Below are 25150 nucleotides of genomic sequence, written 5' to 3'. Positions count from 1 at the left end.
GTTTTTTACCTTCATGCATAGAATGGGTGCAGGCTTTACAATCACTAATTCTGTTCATCCAGTAGTGTGATCCTGGATATCAGCCAGACAGCACAGCTAGAACCCCTGCAGACTACACTACAATTAAGCAATTCAATCTGACTAGCCATTAAGGTCATTAACACAAAATTTCAAGGCAGATTTGGGTAAATATGCTATTCCGATGTTTAACACACAAATAATTTTTAAGGAACATATAACTTCATGAATAAAAAAATGCACATGTGGAGCACAGAGGCCATACACACAGTTCTAGCAGTCCTATACAGTGGGGGAAATAATTATTTGATCCCCTGCAGATTTTGTAACTTTTCCCACTCAGAAAAGAAATGAAGGTTATATCATTCTTATCATAGGTGTATTTTAATTAAATGATAGAGACAGAATATCAACCAAAAATCCCCCCCCCCACCCCCAAAAAAACACATAAAACAAATGATGCAAAATAAGTTGCAGTTCAGTGAGTAAAATAAGTATTTGATCCCCAAGCAAAACATGACTTAGTACTTTGTAGAGAAACCCTTGTTGGCAAGCACAGAGGTAAGACATTTCTTGCAGTTGGTGACCAGGTTTGCACACATCTCAGGAGGAAGTTTGGTCTACTCTTTACAGATCTTCTCGAAATCCTTAAGGTTTCTTGGCAACTCGAAATTTCAACTCCCTCCATAAATTTTCTATATGATTAATGTCTCAGGACTGACTAGGCCACTCCATGACCTTAAAGTGCTTCTTCTTGAGCCACTCCTTGGTTGCTTTGGCTGTATGTTTGGGCCATTGTCATGCTGGAAAGCCCATCCACAACCCATCTTCAGTGTTCTGCCTGAAGGAAAAAGGTTCTCATCCAAGATTTTACAATACATGGCTCTGTCCATTGGCCACTCAATGTGACAAAGTCGACCTGTACCTTTAGCAGAGAAACAGCCCCAAAGCATCATGTTTCCACCTCAATCATTGATTGTAGGAATAGTGTTGTTAGGGTGAAAGTCAGCATTTTTCTTCCTCCCTCCTGAGATGTGTGCAAACCTGGTTACTAACTACAAGAAACGTCTTACCTCTGTGCTTGCCAACAAGGGTTTCTCCACCAAGTACTAAGTCATGTTTTGCTTGGGGGTCAAATATTTTTTTATATTTTTTACTCACTGAACTGCAACTCAATTTATAACATTTGTATCATGTGTTTTTTCCGGATTTTTGGTTGATTCTGTCTCTAACATTTGAAATATACCTATGATAAAAATTATAGACCCTTCATTTATTTGTAAGTGGGCAAACTTACAAAATCTGCAGGCGAACAATTATTTTCACACTTGTATAATAAACAGCTGCAATGTTATTAAAGTGATTTTAAAGTGGCACTACAGTCCACTTGATGGCTGGTGCACTCTTGCATAACCTGCAAGTATGTACAGAAAACTTGCACATTTTTGTGCACTTACATTACATAATGCCCTCCTCCAGGGATGCAAGGTCTATGTTCTAGTCACTGTTCTGCCCTCACCATTTGCTCCGCTACTGTTTCTGGGTCCAGCAAAGCTTCCCTTTTGCTTCCTCTAAGCTTTTTAAGCTCAGAAATTACATCAACCACACTAACCAGCTCTATTCTTTGCATCTTACAGAAGCATGGTAAAAACAAGTCTGTACATCCACTATGCACTGTACATAGTAACTTCTAAAACTCCTGGGAGCCAAGGGTAAACGTTTATCTGCAAAATAGGCTTGGAATGTCTACTCTCCCAAAAAAATAGCTCCTAGCAATTCTTGGTAGTATGAAGGCTGCCAGTGCTGACCTCCTAAAACTGCTGTATGCCTGGCTATGTCTGGATATAATACTTTGTGAGCCAAAGACCTGAAAGCATGGAGCAAGTAGACACAACTTCTCATCTGTATGCATGTTCTGAGTAAGACCCCTGCGTGCTTTCACACTGTGTATACACCGCCCCTGCCATTGAAATCAATGGGCAGCACTGCTGAAGCACGCAAAGTGCTGCTAATACTAGCGGCAAATTTACCACTTATGCTTGGGTGGTCTGAGTATGAAAGTAGCCTTCAAAGAAGGCTCAAAGAATCAGCATGACAATAATATAGCTGCCATGTTCAGAAGGCAACAATACAAATAACTTTCCACATAATTTGGTTTGTGCTGTTCAGTTTGAATTTCTGGAAAAGGGCTGTCCATAGGACAGGGTTTAAGGGAGTGAGATGACTGAAGGCAAACTCAATACTGCAGACAAAGCTCTTATGACAAAAAGTTTATCTTAAAGAGGAAGTAAACCCTGGTGGGCTTTCTTACTTTCTTATTCCCTACAAAGTAAAGGCATAATGTGCTACTATGCATCACATAGTAGCACATTATGTGACACTTACCTGCAAACGAAGCCCACGTCATCCCCGCTGCAGGCCACATCTATCTTTGCCTGTCTTCCTTCTGGGGCCACGGACTCCGGCTCTGTGACTGGCCGGAGCCAGGTGATGTCACTCCGCATGATCGTGGGAGCCGCCGGTCATGGCACACTCGCCTGAAGAAATGGCACGGGCGGTGTTCTGACACAAAGTGTCCACCTATCGGATAGTGTCCGGGCCGTACTGCGCAGGTGCAGCGCTTGCACAGTAAGGGGGGACAAGGAGAAGCCGAACATCTGCGAAGAAGAAGAAGAAGAATCCAGGTTGAAGCCACACCATCCAAGTGGACATAGGGTTGCAGGTAGTAAGAAGAGGGCCCCTCGCGGGCTGGCTTCACTCTCCGTGCTTCGGGCACGGCCTCGCTTCACTTGGCTCTTTTATATTCTAACCATGTCCATTTGGATGGTGGGGCTTGAACCTGGACACAATGTGCAGGCGCCATTCTTCTTCGGAGATTTTCGGCTTCTCGGCGGACACTATGTAATGGGGGACAGTATCTGATAGGACAGCGGCCGTTCCTTCGGAGGGCATGCGCTGATGACATCATCGGCGCAGTAAATCGTAAACATCTCATTAAAGGTGCACATTTAGGAGATATTTACAGTACCTATAGATAAGCCTTATTCTAGGCTTACCTATAGGTACAACTTCCCCATGGAGGTTTACAACCTCTTTAAACTATTTGCCAGCATCGCACATATATGCGACATCACAGAGGTGGGTCTTCTTCTGAGGCGCCAAATATACGTGCTCCCAGATCAGAGAACAAGATGTCACCGACAGCTCCCGGTCTAGTGCTAATGATCGAGGAGCTGGGACTGGTTAACCACTTGCCGACCGCCTCCTGTACATATACGTCGGCACTTTGAAGAGGGATGTCTCAGTAACGGCAGCAGCTGCTGCCACAACCGAGATATCCATCTTTACAGGAGGCGGTTGTGTTTGCGGTAATGGTGGTTTCCGCGGTGGGTTCACCGCGAGATCGCCGTTGTCGGTGGTGGGAGAGGTGCCACCCCCCCCTCCCGCCACTCTCCTGCGCCCTCCGCCGCTTACTGGAGTCGTTGGTAGTGGTGGAGACGATCGGGTCCTTTCAGTGCCTGGGTATGGAGACGAGTGAGGCTAATATGGCCCCCACTCGTCTCTATACCATAGGAGGACAGAAGCGATGTCAAAACGTCACTTCCTCCCATCCCTCTTAAAGGAAAAAAATGTCAATGTCATTTTTTCAAATTTTTTTTTTGTTTTTTTTTTTTTATTGCATTTAAGTCCAAATATGAGATCTGAGGACTTTATGACCCCAGATCTCATATTTAAGAGGACCTGTCATGCTTTTTTCTATTACAAGGGATGTTTACATTCCTTGTAATAGGAATAAAAGTGATCCATTTTTTTTTAAACAGTGTAAAAATAAATAAAATCAAGTAAAATAAATAAGAAAACCTTTTTTTTTTTTTTTTTTCAAACACCCCATCCCGACGAGCTCGTCCACAGAAGCGAACGCATACGTGAGTAGCGCCCGCATATGAAAACGGTAGTCAAACCACACATGTGAGGTATCGCTGCGATCTGTAGAGCGAGAACAATAATTCTAGCTATAGACCTCCTCTGACCATGCAACCTGTAGAATTTTTTTTATGGAGATTTTTGAGGGTAAAATTTTGATGCCGTTCCACGAGCGGGCGCAATTTTGAAGCATGACATGTTGGATATCAATTTACTCGGCGTAACTATTTTTCACAATATAAAAAAAATTGGGCTAATTTTCCTGTTGTCTTATTTTTTTTATTCAAAAAAGTGATTTTTTTCCAAAAAAAGTGCGATTGTAAGACCGCTGCGCAAATACGGTGTGAAAAAAAGTATTGCAATGACCGCCATTTTATTCTCTAGGATGTTAGAAAAAAAAAACAATATATAATGTTTGGGGGTTCTAAATAATTTTCTAGCAAAAAAAAACGGTTTTAAACGTGTAAACACAGAGTCTGAAAAAGAGGCCTGGTCCTTAAGTGGTTAACACAGTGATCAATCAGTAAAATCTACCTCTTTACACTCTACCACCTTCTAAATGGAGAAACGGATACATATCTTTTTAGAACAGTGGAGGCGAAGATTGTAAATAAAAAATAAAAAAAGGTCTGTAAAAAACCTAGAATTATAATAAACCTTAGAATAATAAAAATAATAATAATAAACATAAAATAGCTAGATCAAGATTAATGGGACAGTAGTGCAGGGACAAGGCCATCTAGTGCCCAGAGCAAACATGTCAAACTTCCATGATGTATGAGCATTGCGTATCAGCAAAATCCCCACCCAAAAAATAAAATCGGGGCCTAATCTGCACACTTACCCCCAGGCATAAATTCCCATTGCAAGACAAAACTTCCCATCCTCCCAGTAAAATTTTTCCCACCACCAAAATCCCCCCCCCCCCAAACAAAAAATGTTACCTCCACCCAGCTTAAATCCTCTAATGCCCTGTACACATGGTCGGAATTTTCGATGGAAAATGTGTGATCAGATCGTGTTGTTGGAAAATCCGATCATATCTGGGCTCCAGTGGACTTTTTGAGAGTTTGAGAGCAGGATCTTAAATTTTCCAACAACAAAATCCGATTGTTTAAATTCCGATCATGTGTAGACAATTCCAACAAAGTGCCACGCATGCTCAGAATAAATTAAGAGGCCACAGCTATTGGCTACTGACCTGTTTATAGTCCCGACGTACCTGTTGTACGTCACCTTGATAGGAACAATCGGATTTTCTGCCTACTTTGTCCAAGACAAGTTTGGCACAAAATCCATTGGAAAAAAATCTAATGGATTTTGTTGTCGGAATGTCCGAAAGTTTGTACAGGGCATTACTCTCTCTCTAAACCCCCCTCCCCCAAAAAACACACCTCTTATCACAAATCCCCCCCCCCCCCAATCATCCCTAGTAGCAAAAATTCTCCCCTCCAAATCCCTGTACCTAAGACAAATCACCCAAAAAACATTTCCTCTTACTAGCACAAACTCCCCCTCTCTCCAATCACCACTTCTAGCATAACCCCTCCAAATCCCTCCTCTAGCACAAATCCTCTTCCCCTCATCCTCCCAAACACAATTTCATGCCCCCAGATCACCCTCTTAGCACCACCCCCCCCCAGCCCCCCAAATGTCCTCACCCCATCATTTCACCCACCCCTCCCCCACGTGCACCTTCTCAACACATCTTCCCCAAATTTCCCCTCTTACAACAAATCTTATCCCCCTTGCTCCCCTCCCAGCACTAATCCCACTTTCCCTCTTCCAGCACTAATCCCCCCACCTAGCACCATTACTCATCTTTCTTTCCCCCCTAGCACATATACTCTCATCCTTTGCACAAATGTTTGCCCCCACCAGTGCAGTTTCCCCTTCTTCAAACACACAGACCTCAGATACAGCTCTGCAGATGGTTGTGGGAAGGCTTTCCTGCCCGGCTCCTCATCTTGACACATCAGAGTTGAGGAATCTAGGACAAGTTGACTTTAACACTTTTGACAAGCAAATCCTGCACAGTCTTGGTCTGACAGTTTCAATCCAAGATTGCCGCAGTGGCAGGGAGATGAGCTGGAGGAGGGCAGCGAGGACAGCCTGCACCTAATGTCGGCTCTCTTGTACAGTCTACATTCAGCCTGTCACTTCCTGCACTAAGCTGACAAGAGTAGTGATGCTGCTGTCACTACTCTTGTCAGCTAGTAGTGGCAGGAACTCTTCCTACACGGTGCCCTCCTACTTACATGATACCACAGTGCGCAGGGCAGCCGCCTCTCCAGCACATCATCCCCTACTGGTCCTGGGGGACAATATATTTTAGGTAGATTAAAGTAAAAACTTCTTTAGTGTCAGTGTTTTTGGTAAAATACAAAAAAAAGTGCACACTATTGTTTCCTGGCCATACCATGGGTACAAACAATAAATAATGTATGCAGTGGGAGAATTTATTTTGGAGCTATTTTTGGTGGTGGGCCATGGTAATGACAACAATTTTTTTTTTTCAGGAAAGTTTTCCTTTGAGATTAAAAAGTATCAGGCGATAACCATTAACATAAAATAAAAAAATAACTGCGCTTTTTTTTATTATTTTATTTATTTATTTTTTATTTTATGTCCATTTCTGATGTGTATCACATCGTAATAATTGCTGCTTCTAAATATTTAGAATAATTTTTTGTGGTGGGCTTTTAGGCTAGCGCAGTATTTTTCTTGTTTTTATTCTGATAACTATTACCATTTACCACCAAATGAAGGCCCAATTTGTCCTGAAAAACCATGGTATAATTCACCTGGATACACACAGTTTTACTAACACATGACAAAGTTGCAAAACTGCGTTTAGGCATTAATGTGGAATTAAAGGTAAATAATAAGCTGAGAGCATGCAGCTCTTTACTGCAGTAACGACATGCAACGTCTCTTCTGCAGTAACAAACCCTTACCTGCCTGCTTGCAGTCTTCTATTAAAAACACATTAGCTACCCCTACACATCTCAGCATGCATACTCGCCATACTAGACTCCCATACGCATGCACAAGGTGATGTCATTCCACCACTGGCAAATCAAGAGGTCAAAAACCGGGCATTCGGAAATAGCCGAGGGAGGAGACAATGACAGTGGCTGGTATCCCTGTACTGATAAGGGTGAGATTTGTTTTACCTTCCGGATCAAGGGTTAGGGATGGTTCACACTACACAAAAACTCCAGATCCGTTTCGGATGTGTTTTTGCATGCGCATTTGAATGAGTTTTTGGAGCGTTACGGTGAGTTTTTGATGCGTTTACGGATGCATTCCAGATGCTTCTTTTTAATCTTTTTTCCTGTTTTTTCACTGTACTGGGGTCCGGTGTGTTTTCAATGTGTTTTTGATGCTTTCCAGTGCATTCTGGTTCTTTTTTTTGATGCGTTTTAATGTGTTCCAGTACAGCCAAATGCAGGAAAAATGCAGCATATTCCACTTTTTTTCTGGTGTGAACTGTGCCATTGGAAACCATATTACCTATTTTCAATGCGTTTTTGATGCAGAAAAAAAAAAAACGTACTGGACGGCATGTGGTGTGAACAGGCCCTTAAAGAAGAACGTTATTCAAACTTACACATAATAAATATATTCTTACACTATAAGCTTAAATATGTCTGTTAAAGCAGAACTCCGGCCAATTTTTTTTTTCTATGTCCTAGTTGCTGATCTCCTACCTTCACTAACTTTGCCATCCATGTTCTTCTTAGCTCTGTAGTTTCTCTGTAATAGGCTGCTGAACTTGCTGAAAACACGTTATTGCATGCTGACATCCTGTTTATAAGACCGCTGGCTGCTATCCATCTCCTCAGCTCAGCCAGCGGTCTGGCACACCCCCTTGCAGTCCTCTGAAAGCCGAGCAGGGAGTTTTATTTCCTGTAGTGGGCGGAGGGGGTCTCAAAGCCCCCCGGTCTGTGCCACCCATGAAGAAGGTGTCTTCTGCTCTCCTCCTCTGCTCCCTGACAGGCACCGCCCCCTCCCACCTGCTATCTCCATGCAGAGCGGTGATTATTATCAGTAATTAGTTGTATGACACAGTGGGGACCTCCCACTGTGTCAGGTATAGTATACAAGAAGACCGCTCGGTGATGCCCCGCCTCCCGCTGTTCTGATTGACAGCGCACTGTGCCAATTGCGCCGTTATTGGCACAGTGAGCTGTCAATCATAACAGCAGGAGGCGGGGCATCAACAATCTACGTTCTGGTATACTATACCTGACATAGTGAGACATCCCCACTGTGTCATACAAATGATTACTGATAATAATCCCCACTCTGCACTGGTGGGACTGACAATCGGCACTGGTGGGACTGACAATCGGCACTGGTGGGACTGACAAGCGGCACTGGTGGGACTGACAAGCGGCACTGGTGGTCCCTGACATTTGGTTCTGGTGGACACTGACACATTGCACTGGTTTCAATTTATAAGGCTGTAACTTATCATACTGTGTGTTATGTATGGCTTGCTGGCTGCAGAATGAGGGGTGTGATTTATGTTGAAGTGGATGAGCTCACATCTACATGTACAAGCCTATAGTACCTCCCACATTCACTCCTATCCCAAGGATTCATGGGAAATGTAGGCCGATTACAGTTAGAGAGAGAGGATGCAATCACTATTCTAAGAGATCCTCCCTCCCAGAAAAAATTCTGCATTTTTTGAATCACAAAGTTGACTTGAAAATGAAATCAGGCATATCTCTTAAACAGTAAGAAATTTCACAAATGTAATAACTCTTTAGTGTTTTGTATGGGGGGAGAGTGTACTAATGGGGTATTTTTTGAGAATCCCGGAGTTCTGTTTTAACACAGAGGCGTTGCAGAAAAATGTTGTTTGGTTTAGCTGCTCCATGTCCAAATGCTACTGGCTTGGGGGATGATTCACTTTAAGATTTCTTTTGCCATTTTGAAGCCAGCAGGTTGGAAGCGCACTCCCTTTAGAAAGGCCAACAAAATTTGCCAGCTTTTTTCTTACATGTGAATATCTCCTGGTTGTCATGGTAACCGTACATTGTAAAGGCTGCGCCTGCACTCTGACAATCTGTGAGTCAGAAGCAGTTTGTTTATCGAGGAAAACTGACAGGCTATTGAGTCAGTTGTCTTTTTTTTTTTTTTTGCAACCCACATAAAGCTGCTAAAAATAAAAGCTAGTGGAAAGTCACAGCAGGTAAAACTCGGACAGATTGGTAGAATATTTGACTTTAAAGTGGATGTAAACCCTCACATATTCCCAGTGAAGTGAACAGCCTCAGACGATACACAGAGATGAAACAAATCCTCCTACATACATTTTACATGTATATTCGCTGTCATCAGCTTTATATATTGTTTAGAAAGTGCACACCATGTTCGCATTTCCTCTTCCTGATTCACCTGTGGGTGTGGATTCTTGCCATACTCTAGATAGACAGCGGATTGGAGGAAAGGCACACCCCCCCCCCCCACCCCCACATAGCACAGCTCTGCAAGTCTCTGCCTATGAATAGACCAGGTCTCTGCTAATCTATTTATAGCACCCACTCTGACACAAAATTCAGCCTGGTTTTATCACAGTTGTCAGAAATGATCATGCTGATAACAGAAGAATAGAGCAGGAGAAAGCCACTTAGGCTTCTTTTACATGATTGGCTGTCCATTTTTCAAAGCGGGCCACTCATTGACTTGTATGGGCAGGTGGATGTCAGCAGAGATGTGTCTACTGACACCTGCCTGCCATCCAATCTGACAAGATCCGCTGAAAACAGATGGATGGCAATACGTTCGCCATCCGTCTAGCGGATCAGATCAGTTTTCATCTGATCCTCCCATAGAGAACAGTGGGGCTGTGACAGGTCCGTCCCCACACAATGAGCAGAGATGGACCTGTAATCCGGAGTGATCCCCCGCTGAGCTAGCAGAGTGCGTTAAGCGGGGCCTTAGGGCTTTGAAGAGAGATAAGAAAACACTGCAAATAAATGTGCCCAGCTCAAATATCACGAATCAGGTTTACATGTTTTATCACAAAGTTTATTTATTGCATGGTGGAGTCTTAATAAATGGGGTAGATGACGAGACAGTTTTCTTTGTCCCCATCTCTGACAGGTATTGATTGCCTACATTCTGACATGGAAGTCCTGCAGTTACTGGTGCAGTACAGAGTTGTCAGAAGGTTTGCAGAAGAACTGGCACATCTGCCAACTCTCAGATTCGCAATTATGAGCACTTAGGCTTAATGTACAAGGGACGTTTTTACAACCTCTCCTGAACAATTTAACTTGACAGATAGTAACCTACGTTTAAAACGTTTTAAACTCCGCTTCTGAACCCATTTTTTTGCATTCCAAAAAAGCATCTAAATTCAACTGCCTAGAAACTACTGTAAACAACCCTGTGTACATGTACTGATAAGATAACAGAGGAGAGACAGAGTCTCGTCAATGCACCCTGGTATCTGTGGTACTTAACACTAACTTATAAGTGTCTCGACAGTGGAGGCACATGCATTCTGATGGATAGGTGAGAGCAGGTGGACTGAAGGGGAGCCACCAAGGGTCTCTTCCCGACAACCCTGGCCGTTGGTTGTCGGGGTCTGCGAGCTGGGGGGCTCATTGGAATCCGGGAGCCCCCCCCGTGTTTTTTTTATTGACAGTTTTTTCCCCAGGTGGGTACGATGTACCCCATACTCATTCACATAGGGTCGCGGGCCGGAATCTGGGGCTCCCCTTATTATAGGGGACTCCAGATTACGATAAGCCCCCTGCCCGCAGACCCCGACAACCAATGGCCAGAGTTGTCGGGAAGAGGCCCTTGTCCTCATTAACATGGGGATAAGGTGCTTTGTGGTGGGGGGGCCACAGGGTGCCCCCTGCCCCAAAGCACACACCCCACATGTTGAGGGTATGTGGCCTGGTACGGTTCAGGAGGGGGGGCTCGCTCATCCCCACCCCCTTTCCTGACCGGCCGGGCTGCGTGCTTGGATAAGGGTCTGGTATGGATTTTGGGGGACCCCTGCGCCTTTTTTTGGCATAGGGGGTTCCCCTTAGAATCCATATCAGAACGAAGGGCCTTGCATGCTCTTGGAGCAGGAACCCATGCTGGTATAAAATTTGGCGCAGAGTTCCCCCTCAAGATCATCAGAGCACAAGTCTCATGCCAAAGTCGGATCATGCAAGACGGTGATCCGACTTTGATCCAATTCAATGATAGTCAATGGGCTGAAGTAGGATCAAAGTCAGACCAAAGTAGTACATGGAGCATTTTCAAAGTCGAACCGACTTGTGTCGGACCAGTTAAGACAGCTCCCATAGGGAAACATTGATTTTCACACATGAGCTCCCAATGTCAGGGTTTTTATCGCACTAGTGTGAACCCGGCCTAAAGCATAAAAGAACACCTTCACTCAAAATTGAAAGTGCTGGTATTTCTCCTTTATACCCTCTAAAACTTTAGATTTTTTTTTTCTTTAAAAACTTATGGGGGGCCGGTACCTTTTTTGACAATTCCCGCCTAGGCTTGAGGGCATCACCAGGGTCTATGAATATCCAGCCTGAGCTCTATACTGTATGATTAAACTAAGAGGAATTTTGATTTACCTGTAAATTCGATATCTTGAAGTACAGTTAAGGACACAGGCAACCCTTCGCTCTTCCTGAATTATTCTACATTGCTTGCTAAAAAAACAGAGGTCTCACAGAGTGGCGAAAGGTCATAGGGGTATGCTGGGGCGGGGGGGGGGGGGGGCACATCCAGCAAAGCTTTACCAGGGTTTAATCTCTCTTGCTCTCCACTGCACCTTTCAGCAAGTGAACTGAGGACACCTCAGTATAGTGAAAGGTATTGACAACTGAAGGCTACAAGAGATAAAGGACACTCCTTGCTGGTGGAGACTAGTCCAGCTTTGGAAGTCAACACGCTGATATTGATCCAGGAGAAGTCAAGAGATATCATTAATTCATCAAAGCATAGTTACTGCATATTTGTTCAGCTTCCTCAGAAGAAAGCAATTTCAACTTAAAGTGGTTTGGTACCTAAAAATGAAAGTTCATGTTATTAAAATCAACAGTTAGCATACTTACCTAAACGAACCCTGAAAAAAAAAATATTATTTACTTACCTTTTATTTCTGATGTTTCAGCTGACTTCCGGGTTCTCCTCCCGTGGGAGTAGGGGTGGCTATCGTCCTCGCAATGGTCCCTGGGAAATTTCCCAAGAATCCATGGGGGACATTGAAATTGCGAAATCTCGCGAGATTTCGTTCGGACGCCGGTCACGTGACGAGGGCGTGTACGAATTTGCCATTTTTAAAGTGGGCAGGCAGCTGTATCTGCCATTACACACGAGGTAGCAAGCAAACAAGTGATTGCTTCTGTGGGTTCGTTTTCATTCATTCTTTGTTCTCTGTGCTGTGTGGTTTTCGTTGCCTTGACAACGGGGCGGGAACTTCCTGGAGTTTTTCTTTCCTTGTCACTGCTTTCACTGAGCATGTGCAAGATGGAGCGGAGCATGCTGGGAGCCAGACGTCATCATATACCAGGAAGTAAATGCCTGTGGGCTTCAGACGCCCACAGTTAAAATGGAAAATGCCAGAGTAGGTTTTTATAAGTCATCCTGAAGAAAAGATTTGTCGCGCCGGGAGTCAAATAAACGCCGGACGTGGATGCCAATCGAAGCTAGCACTCACCCACCAGTGAGACAGGTAAGAAAAAAATAAAAAAAGAGCGGAATCCCACTTTAACACCTTTACTGTCTAAATATTCAGATACGATACAAGGTTAAATAGGGGCATGAAGGAGATTGAAGCTCTTGAGAGTGCGGGTGGCATAGTACAAATGAAGACATTTGATATCATTAAGTGAAGGCATTAGGAAAATATACCTTGTGACCTCCAGTTGTTTGCCCAGTTCTAGTGTCTGTGGAGCAATCTTTCATGTAAAGTTTTTAAGCCACGTACACATGACGGGCAGCATTGGCCGGTTCAATAAAAAATGGCTGAGAGTTGGCCCATGTGTATGGCAGCTCGTCTTGACAGAAGCCAATGGCTGAGAGCGTTGATCAAAGTGTTCTGGCGTGGGGGGGTCACCCCCTGTCAGAATGTAACAGCTCAGCGGGGGAGATCGCTGTACTAACAATGGAACTGATAGTTGTCTTTTATCAAAGAGCGTACCAGGCTTAAGGCTAGTTATTTTAGAGCTTTATCACATACTTACACTCTCCCGAAGATTTGAACGTTGTTCATAAAACTGGTAGAGAGTGTTTACAGCTTCCGTAAAAAAATACAATATCTGCAGATTGAATATATGATCGAATATGTGATAGATGAGGTATAAGAAATTGTTGTGTAGTGAATATTACCAGCTTTAGGATGCACCTATAGGTATTTTTTTGGATATAATTTCTGCAGAAACGAAATGATAAATTATTGATTTTTTAAGATTGAGTTTGTGTGATTTGCTATTTGTCTGTAATAATAACAATGGTTGAAAAGTAAAAGGGTTGATGGTACGAGTGTAAATACCTGTGGTAACGATTGGAATGCAGCTTTGTAAAGTTAATTTTACCAGTGTCTTGTACTGCAAAAATATTTACAGGCAAGTCAAAATTCCCTTTCCTTCTTAAAAAAAAAAAAAAAAAAAAAAAAAAAAAACCTTTTCAGGTACTCTAAACATAAATGTGCATTGAACTCTTGTAGTGCATGGGTGGATTTTTGATTTCCCCAGAAATCATTGTTAACCACTTCAGCCCCGGAAGAATTTAGCCCCTTGCTGACCAGAGCACTTTTTGTGATTCGGCACTGCGTTGCTTTAACCACTTAAGGACCGCCTCACGCCAGTATACGTCAGCAAAATGGCATGGCTGGGCACAAGCACGTACAGGTACGTTGCCCTTTAAGAGCCCAGCAGTTGGGTCGCACGCGCCGCCGCACTCGCGACCCGGTCCTGAGCTCCTTGACCGTGCCCGATATCGGGTCACATAACTGAAGAACGGGGAGAGGTAAGTGTAAACAAACCTCTCCTCGTGCTTCCTAGGGAACGTGTCACTGAACGTCTGTTCCCTGTCATAGGGAACGACGATCAGTGATGTCACATGCCAAGCCACACCCCCCTGCAGTAAAAAACACACATTAGGTCACACTTAACCCCCTACACTGCCCCCTAGTGTTAACCCCTTCACTGCCAGTGACATTTTTACAGTAATCAATGCATTTTTAATCGCACTGATCGCTGTATTAATGCCACTGGTCCCAAAAATGTGTCAAAATTGTCCGACATGTCCGCCATAATGTCGCAGTCACAATAAAAATCGCTGACCGCCGTCATTACTAGTAAAATAAAAAAATTATTCATAAAAACGCCATAAAACTATCCCCTATTTTGTAGACGCTATAACTTTTGCGCAAACCAATCAATAAAAGCTTATTGCATTTTCTTTTACCAAAAATATGTAGAAGAATATGTATTGGCCTAAACTGAGGAAAAAATTTTTTTTTATATATTTTTTGGGGATATTCATTATAGCACAAAGTAACAAATATTGCATTTTTTTCATAATTGTCGCTCTATTTTTGTTCATAGCGCAAAAAATAAAAACCGCAGAGGTGATCAAATACCACCAAAAGAAAGCTCTATTTGTGGGAAAAAAAGGACGCTAATTTTGTTTGGGAGCCACATTGCATGACCGTGCAATTGTCAGTTAAAGCGACGCAGCGCCAAATTGCAAAAAGGGGCCTGGTCCTTTAGCTGAAAAATGGTCCAGGGCTTAAGTGGTTAACTGACAATTGCGCAGTTGTGTAATGTGGCTCCCAAACAAAATTGACATGTTTTTTTTCCCCACAAATAGAGCTTTCTTTTGGTGGCATTTGATCACCTCGGCAGTTTTCATTTTTTGCGTTATAAACAAAAAAATAGCAACAATTTTGAAAAAATACTTTTTGCTATAATAAATATCCCCAAAAAATATTCAAAAAAACATTTGTTTTCTCAGTTTAGGCCGATACATATTCTTCTACATATTTTTGGTAAAAAAAAAAAAAAAAAAAAGTTGCAATAGGCGTTTGATTGGTTTGCACAAAAGTTATAGGGGATAGCTTTATGGAATTTTTATTGCTAATTTAATATTTTTTTATTAGTAATGACAGCGATCAGCGATTTTTATCATGATTGCGACATTATGGCGGACACATCAGACAATTCGGACACATTTTTGGGACCACTGGCATTAATACAGCGATCACTGCTAAAAAATTGCGTTGATTACTGTAAAAATGTCACTGGCAGTAAAGGGGTCAACCACTAGGTGGTGCTGTAGGGGTTAAGTGTGTTCTAGGGAGTGATTCTAACAGTGGGGGGGAGGGGCTGTGTGTGACATGTCAATTACAGGGAGAGCTGAATAGTGACAGTGTTACTAGGCAGAACGGGGAGATGCTTGTTTACATTAGCATCTCCCCGTTCTTCCTCATCGTGAGACAATCGCGGGACCCGTGATCACGGAGCTCCCGGCGGGCGCGCGCCGCCTCTGAAAGGGCAACATACAGGTATGTTTATCTGCTTGTATGTGCCCTTCTGCCACAGTATATCTGCGTGAGGCGGTCGGTCGCGAAGCGGTTAAGGTAGAACTCCACATTTTTACCCTACATTAGGGGAACAGCTTTCTATACCTCATTTGTTTAATATTTTTTCAATTATACCTGTGCAAACAAGAAATAATTGCAAATGCAAAACATTTAGTCTTGGCATTCTGTCATGGGGTCCCGTCTTTGGCTGACTATCAGGTCCATAGTCACAACATTCTATTATGTCTACAGTTTTTACAAGGAAATAGGCAAATCTCTACATTTATTTCTTGATACAACACAAACCATGAAAGAAACAGGCATAAAACAACAACCTACACAAAGTGAACATCATCATGAAAGTTAGATTGTACCTAACCCAAAATCAAAAATTTAAGATATGGCAGGTTAATACTTAACAGTGCTTGGTGTATTAGCTGTGTTTGTTTTATTTTTTTCCCCAAGCTTCTTTTGTGTTATATTCACCTGGTATTCCTGCAAAATACCACTTCCTGTTCCTGGGTGGCTACATCACTCCCCCCCTTATCTATGGTGGGAGTCATGGTTGTCACCCTATCCTGTTGTTCTGATAAGGACTCCAAACATGTTGTATCTCTTTATCACACAGAGGGCAGGGCAATTGGTAGGTTACAGAAGACTGCTAGAAAGAAGATATTCTTCGGTGCAGCTCACAGGAAGTGACATTGCATTTCTAAAAACATGGCTCAGCTCCAAGTTCTTACTGCGCAACCCCCAAAACACAAGTGTAAACTAGCATCTCATGCTTATGATCATCATCAATATGATGATCACAGCACATACCTTTGGCTCTGGGTCAGTGTCACATGGCTGTTGGGTGCTGACATTATTTTGGCTGTACTGTGTAAAGTCTAACACTCAATACAGCCATAAGTTAACAATCTCAGCACCCAACAGCCATGTGATAATGACCCACAGCTATGAAGTGCTGTGCTCATCAGAATGATGGTGATCATAAGCACAAAGTCAGGGAGTCTGGAAGCTGTACCTTCCTTCCATAGAAGTCTGTCAGTGTCACCGTGTGCAGTGTGTGCCGCTGTCTGTGCACCACCACCCGCTGCCTGGAAGAGCCCTCTCAGCCATCTCTCATCAGAATCTCCCTCAGTTTACAGCATTTACTGAGAGAGAGTGATGTACAAATGAATCACTCCGCCAGGCATAGTAGGCAGTGGACGGCCGCAACTTCTTATCTTGTGCAGCATGGATAACGTGCTTACACTCTGAAAATGGAAATAAAGTCCCTCCTCTGCTATCCCCTCCTGGGCCCATCTGCTGACCTGATGGGGCCCAGGAAAACATATTTATACACCCTGGTGAGCAAGTTGGAGCAGGGGTGGGATTTAAGGTTTAAGGTTGGACTGCCCTATCAGCGGCCCTGAATTAAACGGACCACCTGGGGACACCATTCACGTTTGGTCAGGATGGCCATAAATGGCCTGATCCTCTCAAACAATGCACCTTATTTCAGTACTGAATATGGGTGTAACATGTTACAAAAGCTGAACCCTTTATCCTTTAAATTGTGGGACAAAATGTCCTAGTTATGTCAAGAAGAATATCAGTGGTGACCTAAAAATGTAACATGCCGTTGAAGACTTTCATACATTACACAGTTTTACAGACTGTGTTTTACATTTACAAATTGTTTTCCAACACAGCTATTTTAATTACTAGTGAGTAAATTATATTTAAACTTTGTTATAAAGACATTAAAATTATTTTAACACTCTAGAATTTTACTTACCCAACATGAGCACAGTCTCGATACGGCAGCACTGAAAATATGCTACAGAATGATCTTCTCCCACTTATGAGCACTATTCTGTAAACATAAAAATAAACTCAATTGTAATTACAGTTGTGAAAGTCTGCTGTGCATCTCTGTCCAGATTCCACTGTACTTATTGTGGGATATTTAAGCTGGCCATACATGGATCAAAATGTGTCCAGTTCAGCGGGGACTGGCTGCATTTCAATCTATATATGGGCAAGGTGGTGGTACAGAAGTTGATCTACCGCTGGACTTTCCGCTCCATCAACGCCAGTAGTGATGATCAATGTATTCTGAAAGAGGGGAAGTCTTCCCAGCTGTCAGAATACAAAGGTTACATAGTTGCATAGTAGGTGAGGTTGAAAAAAGACAGAAGTCCATCAAGTCCAACCTATGTGTGTGATTATATGTCAGTATTACATTGTATATCCATGTATGTTGTGGTCATTCAGGTGCTTATCTAATAGTTTCTTGAAACAGCGGTAGGGTACAGCGGTAGGGTTCAAATTCAAATTTGTGGATGGGTGAATGGAGTCATTTTTATTTTGCTCAACCTTCTGGTCAAACCAAGAAAAAAATGAAACTTTGATGGGCTGCCTTAGTAATGTTTGGAAGAAAATTTGATACCCGACAAGGTGCGATTAAAGACAATGGAAAGTTTTATGCCCCTTACACAAAATTGTGGATTTTTATTCGAAGGATGTTGGCTCCAACTTGTCTTGCATACACACGGTCACACAAATGTTGGCAACCAATTATGTACGTAGTATCTCTATTACGAATGCTAGTTTTACAAGATCTAGCGCTTCCGGCTCGTACTTGATTCTGAGCATGCGTGGACTTTTGTCCGACGGACTTGTGTACACACAATCGGAAAGTCCGACAACAAACATTTGTTGGTGGGAAATTTGAGAACCTGCTATCCAACATTTGTTGGGGGAAAGTCCGAAAAACAAATGTTCGATGGAGCATACACACGGTCGGACTTTCCGCCAACAAGCTCAAATCCAACATTTGTTGCCGGTAAATCCGATTGTGTACGCGCCATTACAGTTAAAGGATCAGAGTGCCCAAAAGTAATACTTCAGCTATGCATGGAATACAGAGAGTTTTTTTTTCTTTTAACTCAAACAGCGGGTTAAACAAACAAAAACAAAAAAAACCTCAGATTTCTGCATTAACACAAACGATGTTGTGGATGTGTAAATCTCCATCACTATGCTATTGTATTCTGACAGTGGGGACTCTCCCCCCCCCCCCCTCCATCATACAGTGATCAGCGCTGCAGCCATTGGCTGATTGAATGCCGGTTTTTTGGCAGGACCACTCAGCAGAAATCGGTCATTAGAACAACTTCTCTTGAACACCGAGGACTACACACACACACATCAAAATTTGGCTGGCAAAATCGCGATGGGTGTATACACTGCTTTAGAGTTTGGTGGGCTAAATTACTTGCTAGCTTCTAAAATCCTCTTGAGTACCGATTTGAACACAAATACATGCTAAGTGTTTTGGCAGAATTATTTTAAAACAAGCATGCCACTGCCTTCACAGAGTGGAAGGAAATGTGTATGAAGAAGTCAACGATTCAACGAAAGGTCGAGATTTTTGCAACTGGAATGAAATTCATGACATCGCAAGCTGCAATCTGATGAACACAACAATATTTGAAATCTTCATTTTTAATACCGAGGGAAAAATGTCCCAAATGGACATATTTCTGCGGTCAGGCATGGCTTGATTACCGTGATATTTTGTAGTTTTCATAAATTAAGAAAGCCCATACAATAAAGGACAGAAAAATATCTGCAGGCAAAAAAATAAATACAAAGAATAAGGAGTTGTAGTATGTCTTGACAAACAGTGGAAGTGCTTATTTGCAGTGTTACCTGCCACTCTTTGTGTCGTGCTGCCTCATGCTCTTAATAAAATGGATCTTCTTGAAGTTCTTTGGTCTGGGTGAACCGGACAGAGTCCGACATCTGAAAAATAAGGCAATTAAAACCCAAAGTGAGACCTTTCTTGGCATGTCTGCACAAAGACAGGAAGGAAAGATCAGACAAATGACTGCCGTCTTCCCACTTTTCACAGACAGCAGAAGTGTACCGAACAAATTATACAAAACAACAATTAGGAGGTCTTTCCCCTACAATGTAATAGTTTCTCATGGTGGAGTGTTTTCCTCTTATTCAATGCACACTGAATGTTGGCTGGTAAAAGACAAAATTCTTTTAAAATAATGTGCAGTGACATGACTGCAGACCTTTCAAACTGTAGCTAATTAAATAAGTAGCCAATGTAAAAAATCTCACAAAGGCACTGATTTATAGCAATGGAGTAAAGAACGCGCCAAGCTCTGCTTTTCCTCTATTTAGTCAATGTTAATCTGAAAACTCAAACCTGACTGGCTGCTACAAGCCAGAGCTCTAGTTTTCCTTTATGTTCTTGGAGCCACATGTTATTTTTACATAAAGCAACACAATCTGTATTTTTTTTCTTTGGTTTTCATAGTATCATTATTTGCTATTATTATTATACAGGATGTATATAGCGCTGACAGTTTATGCAACGCTTTACAACATTATTTGCTAGCTGATATTCCCAGACCAGCAGGCCTGTTTTACTGAAATGTATGATCTGAAAGCTAATTTTGAAACTGTTCCGACTTCTAGGTAAAAGTAAAGCTTAACAAGTTATTTTACTCGTGATTTTGTTAAAAAAAAAAAAAAAGATCTTGAAAACATACAATGATGGCGGCCACCAAAAACAATGGGCCAAGTTATATTTTAGTGCACCAATTAAAATAAAGGTATTTTATAGGCTGGCAGATAGTTTACATACAGCATTTTGTTTCTTATATACAGCAGAGATGGGAACAATTAGAAATGTGTCAGGGTTCTTCTTGTTAAAAAAAAAAAAAAAGAAATGTGTCAGGGTTGCCCATGTCCAACCTGGGGAGATTTCCTCCTACTTCTTATTCTATAGACCTGATTTGAAGTAATATAACATTTCTGAAAATCTAGGCGAACTCTTAGTTTTAAAATGTGTTACCTTATACTTTCTGATTGTGGGTTAAAGCAGCATTAGGCCTCCCCACACTGGTGGCAGGCCTTTCTGCCTTTTGAAAGGACCATGGTTGACAGTCAGTTTATAGGCATTAGGGAGGCAATATTGCCGGCCCCCTGCATGCCTGTTTGACCGATCCCCAGAGAGGTTTTACAGTGACCTGTGCCAGTTTGTGCCACAACAGCCATAGCTATGTTTGGCATGCTGTTGGGGTACAACACAATTAACTTCAAAGGGTGAGTTTGCCATACCACAAGCCAATCGGTAAAAACATGGATCAACCACTGGTTTTTGAGCACCCCCTTTCCACCGCTGTCAGTGTGACTTGTGCCTTAAAAGGTTAGGTAAACTAGTCTCTTAAATAAACTGGATAGGTCAGATAGAAAATCTGATTAGAGAAAAACTATTTCAGCATGCTCTCCAAGTGTAAAACCATCTTTCTGCCGTTTGCCCAAGTCCGACTCAGGGTAGGGCTGCTCATAGACACCAGTGGGAGGTTAGACATGCAAAAGCAGCCAAACTCAAAAAGAAGTACCGGGCAGCGGAACCATGAACAGGCAGAATATTCATGTTCAAGTGGAGAGTTGGGGAAAGAAGTACAAGTGGCGGTACTGCAAGACAGCTGGTGGGTCAGGTTCTCTTTATAGATATAGGAGCATCACTTGCTTTTTGGTGATCCAGAAAGCTGTCATTGCATGTCCTTGGGAACCCTAAAATAAAACTGTCACGTTGTTCACTCAGTAACGGGTCCTCCAGTGAGAACAAAACCCCAACCACTGATACCTTTCCTACACTCCCCCACCACCATGTCAAAGTGCTGTGTTCTAGTTCTCTATAAGCTCTCTGTCAGAGCTTACACTGGGCAACTTCTTCTCCTTGGTCGGGTGACAGTGTTTGGGCCTGGTCACTGTCCGCTCAGGCCTGAGCACTTCATCCTGGCCGAAGGTTACATGCTCCTCTATACAAAGGAGTTTGGGGTTTTAGTAAAGACTTCAACACAACAGCAGGGGAATATCATTGGGTAAGGTGGGTTACACAGGAGAACCTGTCACTGAACCTGTGCCCTCAACTCTGGTTTAGTCAAAAAAGTGTATTCTGGAACTCACCATATGTTATTGTATATTTTTGTTTTTTTTTTATAAATAATTTTTACAGCCTTTGACTATTTCTTTTAACTGTATTCTGTTGGCATTCCATATAAGTTTGATTAGGCACCATTCGAGGGGCAAGCAGTGCTGACAGTCTTAGGTCATGTTACAGTGATATGGCCATCTGCTGTCAAATACAGACTGGCAGCTGTTGTTAGATGGACAGCGGGTGTTTCTTTCTGCAATGGTACAGTAGAGCAGTGAATAAGCATTAGTACTGTGAATATTCCAATGGGGGCACTTGTCATTCATGCTCTGAGCTATTGTCAGTTCACTTGACCTGACTGCATTAAAAGTACCAAACATGAAATAAATAAAGTATAATTTCCCCAATGCTTTCCCAAAAGGAAGTAATAGATTATTCAGCAAGCAAGTCAAAACCCATAAACAAATTACCAAAACCTGAGGCTTTCACTTCAATCAAAACGCCAGACAAAATACAAATCACAAAAGTAACTTAAAGGCCATCCCTAGGATGACGACTGGAGTCACCAAAACATAAGAACAGCATGTTCATTCAACCTACCAGCAAGCACACAAAGCCAAAGCTATCTTTAAATAGCAATACAATAGATTTTTTTTAAATTACCTCCGCAAGGGAGCATTTTCTTCAATGTCTTCAAGTGTTTCTAGTGAAGACCGCTGAGAGATCAGACGTCTCCTGCATGAATAAAAAAGAAAAAAAAAAAGAAGCTCATTATTAAAACACAGTTAACAGGGTAAAACCGAACTGTACAGGTGACATTTGCACAAAAACCAGAGGAGCTCCATTATGCAACACTAGATTGGCTTGGGATCCCCCATTTCACTCTCTCATTAGTGCTTCATTATATTGGGGGGGGGGGGGGGGGTGGCACTTACTAACCAATAGTAAGCCATAAGCCATGGGAGGTAGGCCTGAAGTTTCCATTTACATAATTTTATGTCTCTAGTTTTAGAGATGTAGTCATGGATGAATACAATTATGACCATGAAAACAAAAGGAACAAAGCTGGGTACACACTGTAAGTTAATTCAAATCAGGACAGTGAAACAGATATGGTATTTGACTTTGTTTTTGGAATTTTAGAATCTACAAAAAAAAAAAAAGAATCATATTACATACTTCGGCCTCATGCACACTGGATGTTTTTGGACGATTTTACAGCTGTGTTTTTTGCCTTCAGACGTTTTTTTTCTACAGTCAATAAACTCTCCAACATGTTATCCTATGTGTCCATGCAAACATAGGCTGTTATCAACCGTTTTTGGCTGGGGCGTTTTTTGGCTGTAAAAACCCCCCCAAAACTAGTGGCTTCTGAGAGGAGTTTTTCAGCTGTAAAAATGCTCCAGTGTGAAAAAAAAGCTGATAAACACAGCTTACTGGTGTTTAACATTTTTATCTACCTACTAATAGCAGAGTGGTTTATGTCTAAAAAACGCCAACACAAAAAAACGCTATTTAAAAAAAAAATGTTTAAAAACTCACTACAAAGCTACTGGCGTTTTTATAACTTTTCAGAACGTCCAGTGTGTATGAGGCCTTCTAGTTAAATTATATTTTAGAAAAGACAATATTACAGCCTGTATATTAACAATAATCTTGCCCAAAAGATGTACTTTCATGTTTTTTTGCTACAATTTCTAGTGCAGGCAAATTTGTATACAGACAGAGAGAATTTTTTTTTTTTTTTAGTAGAGCCTGTTTAAATTAAAGTGCTACATTGTCACATGTCAAGAAAGCTCCTGCAGGTTACCATTTTGGCGGGTAGACCTGATTTTATCATACAAGGGGGAAGAGGGGGAAGCTTTAAAAAAGCAATGCAGTACAGTGCAGCTGGAAAGTATTCACAGCGCTTCACTTTTTCCATGTTTTGTTAGGTTACAAAATTCTACAAACAATACACCATAATGAAAGAAGTTAGTTTGAAATCTTTGCAAATTTAATAAAAATAAAAAACAAAACAAAAAAATAACATGTACATAAGTGTTCAAAGCCTTTTTTTCCATGGCACTCAAAATTTAGCTCATGTTCATCCTATTTCCACTGATCATCCTTGAGATTTTTCTACAACTTGACTGGAGTCCGCCTGTGGTAAATTCAGTTGATTGGGCATGATTTGGAAAGGTACACACCTGTCTATATAAAAGGTCCCACAGTTAACCGTGCATGTAAGAGCACAAACCAATCCATGAAGTCCAAGGAATTGTCTGTAGACAGCAGTACTGAAGGTCCCAATGAGCACAGTGGCCTCCATCATTTGTAAATGAAAGAAGTTTGGAACCACCAGGACTCTTTCTAGAGTGGGCCGCCTGGCCAAACTGAGCAATCGGGGGAGAAGGGCCTTAGGGAAGTGACCAAGAATCCGATGGTCACTGACAGAGCTCCAGTGTTTCTCTGCGGAGAGAGGAGAACCATCCAGAAGAGCAATCATCTCTGCCTTACTCCACCAATCAGGCCTGTATGGTAGAGTGGCCAGACAGAATCCACTCCTCAGTAAAAGGCGCATGACAGCCGGTCTAAAGTTTGCCAAAAGGCACCTGAAGGATTCTCAGACCATAAAAAACTAAATTCTTTGGTCTTGAATGCTTTGAACTCTTTGTACTGAATGGCAGGGGCCATGTCTGGAGGAATTTAGGCACCGCTCATCACCTGACCAATACCATCCCTAAAGTGAAGCATGGTGGTGGCAGCATCATGCTGTGGGGTTATTTTTCAGAGGCAGGAACTGAGAGACTAGTCAGGATCAAGGGAAAGGGTTTCCACCGGGCTGCAGTGAGGGGGTCAGTCCTCGGTTGCTCCGATGGTGTCCGTGGCTCTGAAGCTGGGGGTTCACACAGCGGGTACGTCAGCAGAAATTGTCAGGTGCTTGAGAACGGGGGGGGGGGGGGGGGTTAAAGCCACGCCCTCCATTCTCAAGAACCTGGCGATTTCTGCTAACGTACCCACTGTGTGAACCCCCAGCTTCAGAGCCACGGACACCATTGGAGCAACCGAGGACTGACCCCCTCACTGCAGCCCCGGTGGAAACCGGAGGATAATCCAGGACAGCCCAAAGAACTATTCCTGCCTGAAAAAAAACTGCTCAAATGTTAGTTGAACTTTTAAGCACATTAAAGCCTTTTAACTAATTTATTACTCTTAGAGCGACGCTGCTCTTTCTTCCTTCTCTCATACTACAGAGTCCTTTCTGCTCTCCTGAGCTGCCTGTTCTCAACATATACCAGAACCTTTTAATACAGGTCTGGACCTAGAGGAAATTGGACCAAAAGACTGTTTTTTATTATTATTACTGTCTGGAATACCTCACTAGCAGCTCCTGCCAGTGCTCCATCTCCCCCTCTTTTAAATCTGACGGCGCTCGTCCCACCGCCTCCCTGTCCCTTCTGAGGCAGTGCTGATAAATACAGTATATATCTTTTGCGGCCATGGAGGCCACAAAAGATAAATATATATATCCAAAATACCAGGGAGGCCACATTAAACCAGAACACGGGCCGCACTTTGGACATGCCTGCCTTAATGCATAGAATTCATGAAAAGGTAAAACCTATTTGACTTTAGAACCATTTTAAATATTAACCTAAACAAATTGCTCAGCCAATAAGACTCAAGCGATATCACCAGAAGCTTAA

At 42.4% G+C, this 25150-nt stretch overlaps 1 protein-coding gene across 2 annotated transcripts in view; it reads right to left on the bottom strand.

The window, feature by feature from the left end:
* CABLES1 (Cdk5 and Abl enzyme substrate 1) overlaps positions 1-25150 on the bottom strand; it is a 170979-nt gene that overhangs the window by 26623 nt on the left and 119206 nt on the right. For both annotated transcript variants that reach the window (XM_077492570.1, XM_077492569.1), the window contains exons 2-4: positions 22125-22196; positions 19211-19303; positions 17292-17369 (exon numbers count right to left, since the gene is read on the bottom strand). In XM_077492570.1, the coding sequence (XP_077348696.1) occupies positions 17292-17369; positions 19211-19303; positions 22125-22196 (243 nt within the window). The remainder of the gene's footprint in view (positions 1-17291; positions 17370-19210; positions 19304-22124; positions 22197-25150) is intronic.

The sequence above is a fragment of the Lithobates pipiens genome, unplaced genomic scaffold, assembly GCF_037356315.1.
Source record: "Lithobates pipiens isolate NorthernLeopardFrog02 unplaced genomic scaffold, aLitPip1_a1.2 Scaffold_19, whole genome shotgun sequence".
NCBI classification, from domain to species: domain Eukaryota; kingdom Metazoa; phylum Chordata; class Amphibia; order Anura; family Ranidae; genus Lithobates; species Lithobates pipiens.
This window is presented reverse-complemented; position numbering and strand designations above follow the sequence as displayed.